The sequence below is a fragment of the Neopsephotus bourkii genome, unplaced genomic scaffold (genome assembly GCF_033783945.1).
Source record: "Neopsephotus bourkii isolate Nb327-2 ecotype Australia unplaced genomic scaffold, CSIRO-AGI_Nbou_v1 NB_719, whole genome shotgun sequence".
Lineage (NCBI taxonomy): Eukaryota > Metazoa > Chordata > Aves > Psittaciformes > Psittacidae > Neopsephotus > Neopsephotus bourkii.
In genome coordinates, this window is record NW_026901218.1 from 2,519,110 (window position 1) to 2,531,792 (window position 12,683).

The 12,683-nt window shown below is 43.4% G+C and overlaps 1 protein-coding gene across 9 annotated transcripts in view; it reads right to left on the reverse strand.

The window, feature by feature from the left end:
- The window catches only part of CADPS (calcium dependent secretion activator), a 210,509-nt gene that overhangs the window by 83,614 nt on the left and 114,212 nt on the right, over nt 1-12,683 (reverse strand). For 8 of the 9 annotated variants that reach the window (XM_061354231.1, XM_061354229.1, XM_061354228.1 and 5 more), the window contains exon 12: nt 2,909-3,045. In XM_061354231.1, coding sequence (XP_061210215.1) covers nt 2,909-3,045 — 137 coding nt within the window. Of the gene's footprint in view, nt 1-2,908; nt 3,046-9,982; nt 9,995-12,683 lie in introns of all 9 variants that reach the window. The other variant, XM_061354230.1, reaches the window with a different exon arrangement.

Genomic DNA, 12,683 nt, shown 5'->3' on the forward strand with positions numbered 1-12,683 from the left:
GTGTGTATAGCTCAGTGTGGTCTCCCAGATGGTCTTCAGTGGGATGAGGAAACCTGGAGGGGGCAATGGAAGGGAGGCTGCAGAGCACAGTGAGCTCGACTGATGGTGTTCAAGAAGCTGAACTGCACTGAAAAGGGGGCACACGCCGCAAGCACCAGCAGAGAGTGCAACGGGAGTTCTGGAGCTGGGTAGAGCCATGCTTGGTCGGGGTTGGTGAAACACTGACAATTCTTCTAATGACAAATGCAGCTTCTGCTTTTTCACTTTTCAATACCTGAATTTTCCCATTTACCATAGGAAAACCAAAACAATTTCATTTTGGTGGTGGTCTTTATAGACTTTAGAACCTGACTCCTTCACATCATCTTGGCTAGGCTGGGCACTCTGGAAGATGACCTTTCCTCTGCACATGCCATGCTGTATTACCCAAATCCCATGATGATGACACATCATGGGCAATACAGCTCCAGTAGGAACCTGGCTGTGTGAGTGGGATGCCAGCAGTGGGCTGGGAAGCATTAGGAAGAGCTGAAGGGCAGTCTCAGAAACAATACGTGTGTCCAAGTGAAAAGAATGAAGACCCACGAGTGCGTGGGGCAAGTAACAAGCTGGAAGGGCTGCATACTCTTCCCAAAAGTCCAGGAAGAGCTGTCAGTGTGACTGCTTTACCGGTTTGTGGATGATGGGCAGCAGCCCTCGGCAAGCTCTGCAAACAGTGCTCTTCCTCTTCCCCAGCACAGTGCTCTCTGGCTGGAAACACCACTTCTGCCATACCTGAGATGCACCAGCAGCCTGTTTTCATTGGGATGCCTGGCTCAGCCAGTGAGTGGGCTTGTAATAATGTTGTTTAACCTTGTTCCGTGGGAAGGAGTTGATGATGAGTTATCCTCCGTGTCAGGGTAAGCCACTGTGCCTGGGTAAGTCTTCCCTGGCACCTCCATGTCCATGTTTGCAAGGAAGAAGAGGTGTGACAAAGTAAAACTCTGCGGGACCTTGCATGGGAATGTCCTGTAGGGAGAATAACAATAGCCCAGCAGCACACACAGTGGACAGAGGAGGCTTACCATGGGCTCAGAGATCACCCAGGCAAGCCAGCATAGTGGTATCACCAACATCCCAAAGATACAGTAAGAGCAATGGGAGCTCTCTGCAGTTGAACTCAAATTTTGAGGTCTGATTTTTTTTACGCCATAATCAGGACAAACCCATAGCAAAATACGTATAGAAGCACGTGAAATCCAAGTGTCGTTGAACACAGGTCATTATTCTCTTCTTTATAACACTCTGCAATGGGTGATTTGAAAGAAGATGGTTAATTGGTGATGCTCCACTTGAAGAGACACATATCTTGGTGCTGAGGGGAGCTCCAGCACTCCGGAGGCTTCCAGCAGAGGCCTAAACATGTCGATAACAAACAGAAGCTTGGCTGGTGGGTTTCTTGAAGAGAAACATCGTTAATCATTTTCAGCGATGGCCTTGTACCTCTCCATGAATTTAATTCAATGGCCACTCTCACCAGGCCCGAGACTGCACAGAGACAAACCAGCTGCAAGCCAACCTGTCAGACATGCATGAATGGGGATGGTCTTCCTAGGGTCAGCCATGCGTGAGGAGCAGAAGCTGCATGCCAAATTCACTGCCTGCCCGAGCAAAGACCTCAATGGAACTGGTGAGAAACCTGCTGCAGGTCTGACAATGTTCCCATCAAGCCTACTCGTACCACTTGGGTACCTGGTATTAAAATGCACGCTGCAGCCTTCCCCCACCCCATCCTTACCTCAGGGGATGTCCACAACCGTTCCTCCTAGCCCTGCCTCTCGTCAGGAAGGTGACAACTCACTACTGCTAATGGCATTTAGTGGATCTCAGCCTTTCTGAGGAGATCAGCCCACGGCAGAGGTGGATATGAAGAACAGGATTTGAGACTGACAGCTTCATCACCAACTGCTCAGTTGTGCTCCCAGGTCACTGCTTTTAACAGCAAGCCACCCAAGAGCCCCAGCTCCAGGGGCTGCACAGCTGGCAGAAGATGAAGGCTATCAGCATGTGGTGGTCCTTCTGCTGAAGGAGCCCATGAAGACACCCCAGCGTGGAGGTTTCTGTGCAACACTAGGAGGGCAGCACGTCAGGATGTGTCCCATGCCACATTCAGGATAGGACCTCTATTTCAGGACCCTCTAGAAAGGCTTTATTCTATTGTTTTCTCAAAAACTAAGAGCCTCTTCATCCTCCTCATTCAAGTTGTGTTATAGGTTATTAGTCATGTACACCCTCACAGTACCTAAGAGCCCCCAAGCACTGCACCTCAGCCAAAGACTACAAGCTGTCCTGGAGCATCTCAGTGCCACTGTCCTATAGGCCACATTACACAGCAGTGGGTTGAGAGCTGCAACATGTGCTCATGAGAATAATCAGGATGGGCATGCGACTACGTGAGCATGGCCAGGCTGCAGCATCACTGCAGTTATCCACCTAGTTCCATCTATTACCTGCTTGGGATCCCTGTTTATAAAGAGACACAAAGCTGGGCCACAGTTATTCCTGGTGGGACTCCATTGACACGAATGGTGGTACCAGACTGTTCTTTCATCCAGAAGACTCTGGAAGGCAGTGTAGGAGGCTGCAAAACACTGCTCTCTACTTCACATCCCCACACTGGAGTTTGTACTTTGCAGGAAGAAACAGTTTAAGCATTGCAAACAGAAACGATAGAGACAGTGCAACTGGAGAAGAACAGCAGTCAGTTCACTGCAGGTAGCCTCTCAAAAGATAATACCTCTGGGCCAAATTCAAACCTGGTCTTAACGGAAGTAAATCTTCCAGCAACAGGGGGATTAGCCCCCACTCACACTAGCTTTGACTTTGCTGCTTGATGTTTATATCGCTAAAGACCAAAGAATATACTTGCCAGACAAGAATAGGAATCATTAAGTCTGTGGTCCAAAGTGAGGCGCTGAACCATCTCAAAGAGTGAAGCGTGGTCAAAGTTACAGGGATTGGAAGAGATAAATTCATCCATGCCATGCTTTTGAGCTCTATCTGCATCTGTTCGTTTATACATATAGAGAAAGACACCATTTAGAGAGATATAAGACATTTTAGTTGACAAATACAACAGAAAAAAAATATACAGTATGAAGCATGAAAGCTAAATCCTCTTCCCTACATTGGCGTTAACTTCTCTCTTTGCAGGCTACACAGTACACTTTTCACCTCCCATTGTCAACTTGCATCAGTTATGGACTATCTTGTTGCATTTAGGCAAAAAATTGTAGAATTGTCAACTGCTCATTATAGCACATTTACTCCGTACTTCAAACCAGAACATAAACCCAAGAACTTACCCTGCATCTTACAATACGCTACGAGTTAACAGAATTTTGGCTCACAGAAGTAAATTAGCTCCTATTTAGAGAGTTGTGGTTAATTATAATAGATTCTGCCATTCTAATGAAGTTGCAGCTGCAGCATTTTCCTCTACATTTACTAGGTTTTCTAGGTATCAGACCAGTTATGTTGTTCTTTAACCAAATGCCAATGTTTGTCTCCCCACGGCAATTTTTCCTTCCCCTAATGGCAACTTTAAATGCTACCTCACTGAAATCAAAAGATGCTCTTTTAAGCATCGCTAAGAAGTTAAATTGATATGTAGCTTGTTGTCACTGAGGCAGTAACCCGGAGCTGCCAGTCATCCCTACAGAGGGACTGCATTTCCTCTGCTTGGATTACGAGCTGCCATTTTTGGGTGAATTAACAGCCTCAACGTATTCACACTTCTCTGCTTTGGGTGACGTTTACGGGCACTAACTCCTAGGGGCTAATTAATTAATCTCAACATGGTTAACTAAAAATACACTGAATTCAGCAGTTGAAATGAAGCCGCCAAGCCGGCCTGGGTGCGGCCAGCCGGGACCCTGCTGGGAGCAGGCTTTGTTCTACCAGCGGCCAGGGAATTAAAGGACACCTTTCACTCGGTTTTGTCCGTGCTCAGCTTCCTACTATATGGGTTCTTGCCAAATCCTCTACAAAGAAAATAGGATTTAAATCCTTCCCCTGTTTATAGCCTCCTAGGGGAACTGGGTGGCCTTGGAACAATGTGGCTGAAAGGACACAAAAATGCGGTTTTCCTGCAATAGCAGTATACGGCAACTGTATTTGTTTTAAAACAAAATCCCTCTTTACCAGAGAAAAACAACAAAAAACCTTAATTTAAAAAGAAAATAAATAAAAAATAAAAAGAGCCTTAAATGACAATGAGACAGTGTTCTATTAGATGTGTTTTACTATTTAACATTAAGCTATGAAGGATGGCATGTCTTCCTAAATACCTCGTTCATGTCTGCGCTCTCGGATACTACTGATCATTGGAAGCAATCTTTACATTTTCTGTATAGTCTGTCGTTAGCTATATACAAACTATATAAATAACATCACCCACTGGAAAAAAATCAGACAAATTAAAACATGTAACATTTCAATTAGCTGCTAGCAGTACTTAATTCAGCAGTAGCTGGCAAGTTTCCTTATTAAAACCCTGCTGAATAAACACTGATTTTTTTTTTTTCCCTATAGCTGGGTTAATATTTGAGGGTCTGCTCCCCTGTTTTGCTCTGTGCACTGGGACCTCCTAAATCCTCCCCTCTGCCTCCATGGATAAGGTCCATGCATTCAGCATGGGAATGAAAAGTTGCTGATGGTGCCAAGCACTGTGGCAGCACAAGGACTGGCTCAGGGGCCAGAGACAACCATCACCTCCCCAGCCCCTCTTCAGCACCCTTGAGTATAGGATGTGAAGCCCACCCAGCCTTGGGTCTCACAGCATGGACCAGTTTCTGTCTGTTTTGACAGCTTTCTGCCCCATCATTTCTGTCCCTTTGGGCCAAGATCGATGTGATTGCCTTCACTCCCAAAGAGTTTATCTATGCTGGTTTTGATTCCATCCCTAGTGTCCACAAAATGTTTTAACAGTTATTATCAAACTATTTTTAATGGCTTGCTGCTCTGCCCGGCTCCTCGGAGTTGACTGCAAGCTGACAAATTGGCTGGAGGCCTTCATTTGCCAGCTTCACTCAGAGATTTTATTACTTTTCAATTAGGAGCCCTGATACACTGTCAATCCTCCTGCTCAGCCAAAGCTGCTCCTAGAGCTGAGTAAATCAGCTGGAAATTTGAAGAGTCCTCTAGCCCTTTAGCTGGTGAACTTTTCTGAGCATATGTGCTAGAAAGCATATTTGAAATGGATACTTTTACTCCAGAGTAATAAGCTTTTCCCCACTTTATGTTCTCTGAGCAAAGGTAGGCACAGAGCAGACCTCAGGTTGGTGTGAACCAATTGAGGCTCTGCTTGCTTCCATGAAGATGAGGGTTGGTCCTGGGCTTTTTAAGATCTCCCTGCCCAAGGCAGGGGCACAGACAGCTCCCTGCCAAGCATGACAACAGACACAGTGATTAAACAGCCTTCAGGATTGTCCATAATCAGGGGCCATTTTAGTTGCATTAATCACTTCAAAACCACATCTTACTGAGCAATCCTGCTCAAAAGCCCATCTACCCCAAATCTCCCCACCTCAGTACAAGCACATGAAAAGAGAGGCTTCAGACACAGCACTGCACAAGCTCAAGTGACCAAAAACATATGAGCTGCGCAACTTCTGCTTGGTCAGTGGTTTAAAACATGGTTTTCTGACCAGCCACAGCTCTCCTTGCAGCAGCCCATCACCACAGTTCTTGCATGTCAAACCATTTTGCTCTGGGAGAGCGGGGTGGATGCAAATCACCCACTCAGGGGATAAAGCTGGCGTGGTGAGAACTGGAGATGTCATTCAAGAATGGTAACACACACATGTACTTCTCTTACATGAATATCCGCTTGAGCCAGATGCTTGAAATGCTTAAGAAAAACTAGGAGCAGGTTAAAAAGGACAATCCTAAACTCACCTTATAACTAGAAAATTACACCCTATGCAACCTGCAATTTATTATTGTATTTTGATTTTTCCAACAGACTTGCTTTAAAAAAATTGAAATTTTGGAATCCACTTACAGGAAATGAAATTACATCAAAGGCACGAAACTTCCTAGGTAATACGAAAAGAAAAGGAAGGATCTAACTGTATCATTACTCTGCTTCTGAGAGCTAGTCTGTGATTTAAAATAATGACATCTGCATATGAAATAATCTACCCTCTTCCAAAATGGCCTGTACAGTTTGAATGAGATTTTAAACAAAGTACAAAATGAGAATGGCCAATATTCACACCCCAAACTGTACAGCTGATTTGTAAGTACTTTAACTGCTTCAGTCAAATACGGGTGCTTTTATAACCCTACTCTGTTGTTCTAACTAACAAGAAAGGAGAAACTAAAGAAAGAAAGATATAGGATGCTCCAGTAATTTACAATCCCTTCCCAAGGTGCCGTGCCAAGCTCACTGGTGCTTCTTTGTTCAGGGCCGCAGACAAAATGCTGCTGCAGGCCCACAGAAGTTATCTTGCATATCTAGACAAGCTGCACACAACTGCAGCTGAAAGGTGTTCGATGGTGGTCTCAGAAGGAAAGGAGGCTGCCAGCAAGGCTAACGGGCAGCACAGCCTCCATAAGCCTTTCTTCTGGAAAACTGCAGACTCTGCCCTTTCATATTACGTGTGGTCACCTACATTATGGTCTTTTCTTCAATACTGCTGGGTTTATTTTGTTCATTTTTATCCAGTTCGCATTCTATTACTCCAGTAACCAGCCCCCTGTCACACATACACTCCCTACAAGCATCTGAAATCAGAGTCTTAAATATCTGCAAGTGTCGGGAACACAAAGATTTCAACAACAACAACAATAATGAAAACCAAAGGACTCTCCCACCATTTGGTCCTCTGAGGGCTGTATTTCTCTTGGTTTGTTATTTACAAAGGAAGAGACAAACCCCTCAAATTTCCCGGTCTTCTCTTTTTTTTTAATGTATTTCCCTGCCCTCTGCATTTCTTTTGCTCCAGCAATAATTTTGGCAGAATTTACTCTAAGAGCAGTGAATTTAATAGCAGGGGACAAGCTCCATAAAAGAATTCTTGTTATAAAAGGCTTTAGGTAGCCATTTTATTGTAAGAATTTCTTGCTCCAGATTTATTTCTTTTTGCTAATGAGTGACTTTGATTTAGTACCAAAGGCATTTGAACATCCAGGAAATTGTACAATAGGTTTGCTTATTAAAAACAACCCCCCCAAAAAAAACCCCAACAAACAAAAAAACCCCAGACAACTGTAAATTAAAAGGTGACTTTGTATCTTACTCATCTGGAAAATGTGTGCTTGTCATATCTGCTTGACATTACAAGAATGAAGATGTGGTTTGGACAGTAACAAACAATGACACTAGTCAACCTCATCAGGAGACATGAAATAAAGGAATGACAATGATTGATGGCAGCTATTCATTTACAGATATTTCTAGAAAACTCTTCACTGGCCTGGCTGGGCAAAGCAGGAGAAGTTTTCCAGCCTTATCCAGTGTGCCCAGTGCATCAGCTGTGTGCTCCCCTCCTGCTATCCCCACCTCAGCAGAGCTAATGGGAGCACTGGGGCTGCCTCTCCTTAAAGAAGTATATAGGGGAAGCACCTAGAAACCTCATGTTCTTTGGCCGCGTGGAGTGAGAGGCTTTACTAGCAAATACCAGTGTTCTAGAGGAGGGGAAAAACACAAACCCTTAGCAGGACTTAAATGCCAGGCTGCTGACTGTGCGTGAGCTGCTGGCAGTGACGGCTGGTGACTTACCCAGTCCCCTCCTTGCCGTGCACTGTGGCATTGCCACCTCTGCAAAGTGATGTGTATGTCTGTGTGTGTGTGTCTGGGGCTCCGCAATCCTCCTCCCTGCTATGAGCCGCGGCAGCGGGCTGAACTCGCCTCTCAGCTGGATAGCTAAAAGCTCTTCTTTTTTTCCCCCTTCATAGTATTATTCCACATTAGAAGATAGCTCTAAATTTAATTGGCTGCTTATTCCTGTGTTTTATGGCTTTCCCCTGCTGCAAACAAATTATTTTCTGCTCGAGTTACAATTCTAATAAATGATTATGACTGTTCCTGTAAATCACCAGACACACTAAGCACTGCATTGAAATCTAAGTTATCTGTTTAGTAGTTAAAAGAATATGAATTTGTAGTATGCACTTACATATTTCCTTGTGTGGCAAGTTAAAAGCACAGTTTTAGAACAGCTATTTATAATAAAAAACATTGTTTCACAGCATTTTTATAACTATTTAAAAATATTTTGAATTGTATGACTGCAGAAACCTGTGAATTTAGAGTCCCATGCTTCTTAAAGCACGTAGAAGTGATTTACAGGGTAGCTTTAAATTCATGCAAGTTATGTGAGAACTGAATTAACATTTTAATTCTGCATTCCTGCAATGAAGCATCTGCAAGTTGACAATACAGAAGACACAGCAGCGTTCTCATGAGATCTCTAACTATCTAAAGAAATAAAAGTAAAGCAATTAAAGCACAAAACTAAGAATCTAATAGGATAGCAATGCATTGTAGTGCAAATACATGTAATGTTGCCAGACCCAAGTTCATTCATTCATTCACTCTTTCTTTCTTTCTTTCAAAGTGGCAAAAATCTGTATTTCCATCAAATTGAACTTTTTTGGTTATGGTTTTGGTACTTTTTGGTGGTAAAGTCTGATAAGAATCCTCTTTGGAAATCCAAACATTTAGAAAAAAAACAAACAAACAAACAAAAAACAAAAAAGAAAGAAAAAAGGAAGTGTCTGCTGAGAAGGAATTCTGCCTGCTACCCAGGGGATAGCTATACACACACACACATACGCACACACAAATAAAAAAGGGAAGAAAAAAAGAAACAAAGGGAGGAAGAAGAGACAAAAAGAAGTCTTGTTTGATGGCCAGGAGGGATGACACCGCCTGTTCCTTCTCATAATTGCATTCAGATACTCCGGATACATATTTGCCAGCTCTCATGACCCACTGATGCTATTCCCTCCTAAGGAAAGCAGGCACTCACCAGGTATTAGAGAAACAGCTTTTAACACCAATAAAGGATTTGTACCAGGTGTTTTTGAGGCTGAACAAAGACTAAGGAGAAGCTCCTTTACAGCATCAGTTTGGGCTTTTATCTTTTTCAAAGTGGGTATTCCAGTGGGAAAAGGTAAAATAATAATTCCCCTGGGTTATTCTTTAACAAGCATTGCTTTGATTGGTGACTGAGAACCACACGAAAACATTAATTTATGATCATTTGGGGAACAGCAGCACCCCTCTGTGTATTTAAATTGGAGAGGGCAGGTATCTTCAAACCTGAGCCAGAGTGCTGCTGCTTGCTGCTGAGATTATCCCCTCCTCAGTTTAGGGGAAAAAGAACTATCAAACCTCGATGGCTCAGACTTGTTTTCACAAGGCATGTGCAGAGGGGTTTCTGGGGGGCGCTCCTGTGGAGTCCTGCACCTCATCTAGGTCTCTTGGGGTCTCCTGCCCTACCTTTCTGTGCTTTGAGGTGTGCATGGTTAAGCCCCGCATGCTGGTGCACTGCACCAAGCTAATCATCGGCACGGAGAGAAAGGATATTGTCAGAGTGCAAAATGATTTGTTTTCAGGCAGGAAGCAGTCAACTAGATGTAAATTCCATGAAACAAAAGAAGGTATTATTGACAGTTTTATTGTGATGTTAATTAATATTTACATCTTGGAATGAAAAATAGAAATGTTAATGATTGGCTTTACTAAGAGGATCACTTGATGCCAATGTGAAAGCCAGGGAGAGAAGGCAATTATGCAAACATCACATGCATCCCAATTTCAGTATGGAAACTTACATTTCAAACCTCAATTCAGGAAAATAACATGGAAAGTTTGTACTACAAAATCTAAACATGAGAAAGATTTAAGAGAAAGAAAAAAAAAAGCACATTGCATACGTCAGATAATCTACTCTGATTATCTGAGCTGTGCTAGCTACAGGGAAGCACTTACCCTTGAGTCCAGCTAGAAGTTAGCAGGGTAAGAAGGAACAAACCAGAATAACATAAAGACTAGCAACAAGGCTCAGGAAAGCAGACAGGAGCCCTAACCTAGCAGCTAAATATTTGGGTTCAAGCAAAGAATGAAAAAAAAAAAGAAAAGAAAGAAACATAAAAGAAAATTAAACCAACCAACAAAATAAAACCCACTTACAGCTGAAAAAATTCTTAAGCGGCTCAATAAACCTCGCTACGTATTATGGGGGAACAAATCATTACACATTCTCAAAACAACCAACTCCTTGTATATGGTGCGATTAACAGTTATTAAATATAAACAAGACATTAAGAAATGAAATATAGCCACAAGTGAAATGTAAAACAAGTACAGACCAGTCCTTCATGTGGAAAAGAAAGGGGTTGAAACAAAACCAGAACAGAACATTGAAGCATGTTTGGGAATTTTGTTGGATGCATCACTAATACAGAATGAACAAAGATTGGTGCTTTCAGACAAGTAACCACTTTTATGAAGCTTAAATATTGCCAAAGGTGTAATATGCATTGGCAGCATTATTGACTATAATACTGTGCATGATTCCAACAGTAAAAAAGAACAGTTTGGGGTTTTTGCTTTGGTAATGCGAACATTGGAGAACAGCACAGCTTTGCGTGAATGGAGTTGCTCTTTTAAACTGTAGCAAAACAAAAAAAAGCAATACTTTTCACTCTAACAGGTATTGTTCACCCACATAAAAGGAATTGTAGAGTCATACAAAAATCAATGAATAGCAGGATCTATTTTGTTTTTCAGTACTTAAATTGCAAATAAAATAAACTCCACCCTGGTTCGGAGCTGTCTGTTCACTTCAAGGTCAAGTGCTGCTATCAGGATCAGAATTTGAATGCTGCTCAAAGTTGGTATTTACAAAGTCAAAAGAGGTGGGAATCAAATGAATTCACTATTTCTCCCAACAGCAAAATATGTTCTTCTTAAGTTTCTGTTTAACAGACAGCTCCACCATGGGAGCGGAGGGATGGTTTTTCTCTGCATGTGCATGCATGTGCCATCTCGGACTGCTACAACATTAAAGCTAGAACAACAGTTACTCGTCAAATGGCCTAACATTTACTTCTTTGCACATCCTCATTCACCACAGCCTCTAATAAGCACAAAAAACATGACAGGTATAAAGATAAATGTACAAGAATAAAATCTCACAAAAAGTCCTTACCTTTCTGCAGGCAAAAAACCCCCAAACCCACAAAACCTCAAAGCAAACAAAAAACCCCAACCAAAACCCAAGCCAAAAAAAACCCCAATAACAAACCAAAACCCTTTTAAAAATGCAATACTTGATATGTTTAAATTTCAGGACTGAAGGAGCTGAGATATGTATTTGTGCACTTAAGACTCTTGACAAGCCATCATGTGTGGTATGCATGACTCACTTCTGCTTCTGATTCTTTAACTGCTGTGCCCAATGACTTTTGCAACGAGCATTGCCACATACAAACATAGAAATATGGAAAACGAGTAGCCTTTGCTGTTGAGATGAAGGTGTGCTATAGCATTCTGCCCTCCTCCTCTTCCAGTTGACGGTCCTGTGCAGAGAGCTGTCAGAGGGATCTAGATCCAAGGGAGGAGGAGGAAGGAAGACCAAGGACAAAACACGCTAGCCCGGGAGGTGCTGAAGTAGCAAGTCATCAACAGACTGATGAGCTGACTGGTTTCCCCTTTCCAGGCTTTGGCACAACTCAACCAAGGAGGGCTTCCTGGTGCTTTCAGTAAAAAAGGGGAGCCTGAAGCTGCCCAGCTTATGTGGATGGACAGAGGGTGGTGGCGTAAAAAAAAATCCAGTTGGTATGGATTTGGAATTGGTATTGGCATGAGAATAAGTGAAACTCACTGACCCCCTTAGATGCCTTAGAGGGACCCATGGAGTGAAATCTCTGCTGTTTCCACCAGAAGCAAGGATAAAGAATCCCTGCTTTCTGGCAGGCGAGTGAGATGGAAAAAAAAAAGGTCAAACCTGTGGCATTTCTCCAGCTCTGAGCACAGCCAGGCTGATGCTGTCTGCAGGACCATGAGCACTGCAAGTGCTGGACTAGGGTGAGATACAGAGAGGACTCCTGGGCTCAGCCACTGACTTTGCTGCTCCCTGGCAAATTGACCAGGACAAGCCAGCTGCCCCTTCTCCATCCCAGGTAACCTAAGCAAGGGGGTAAGCTCTCCCCATGCACACAGTGCTTGGCTGCGCATGGGGACAATACACCTGAAGGTCCACGGTCTCAGGCATCCCCTTTCCCTCCCCAAACTCCTGGTACAATTTGCTACAGCTGCTGCCAGGCAACTGCAATGTGTTTGGGAAAGGGACCCTTCACCTAACCCCACACATAGGTCTGGAAAAGTGAAAACTTCGCAAACATCAGGAATTTACCCAGAAAAATCCTCCAGGCCTGATGTCTGCAGGGATGGGAGAAGACTGGAGAGAAAGGTGATTCCCCAGCTTGATGTTCTCCCCCTGCTCTCATCTGAATCCTCAGGGATCATGCTGGGACAAGCAAAGAGCATCAACCACACAGCATCTTTCAGCATCACTTGTTAGGCAAGGGAGCCATAGCAGCACCCCTCTGCCGCTCTCCCTTGCTACACTTTGAAGGCTTTAGCATGTAAAAAAGCAGCAGTAGAAGGACCTGTGCCTGTTATTTCC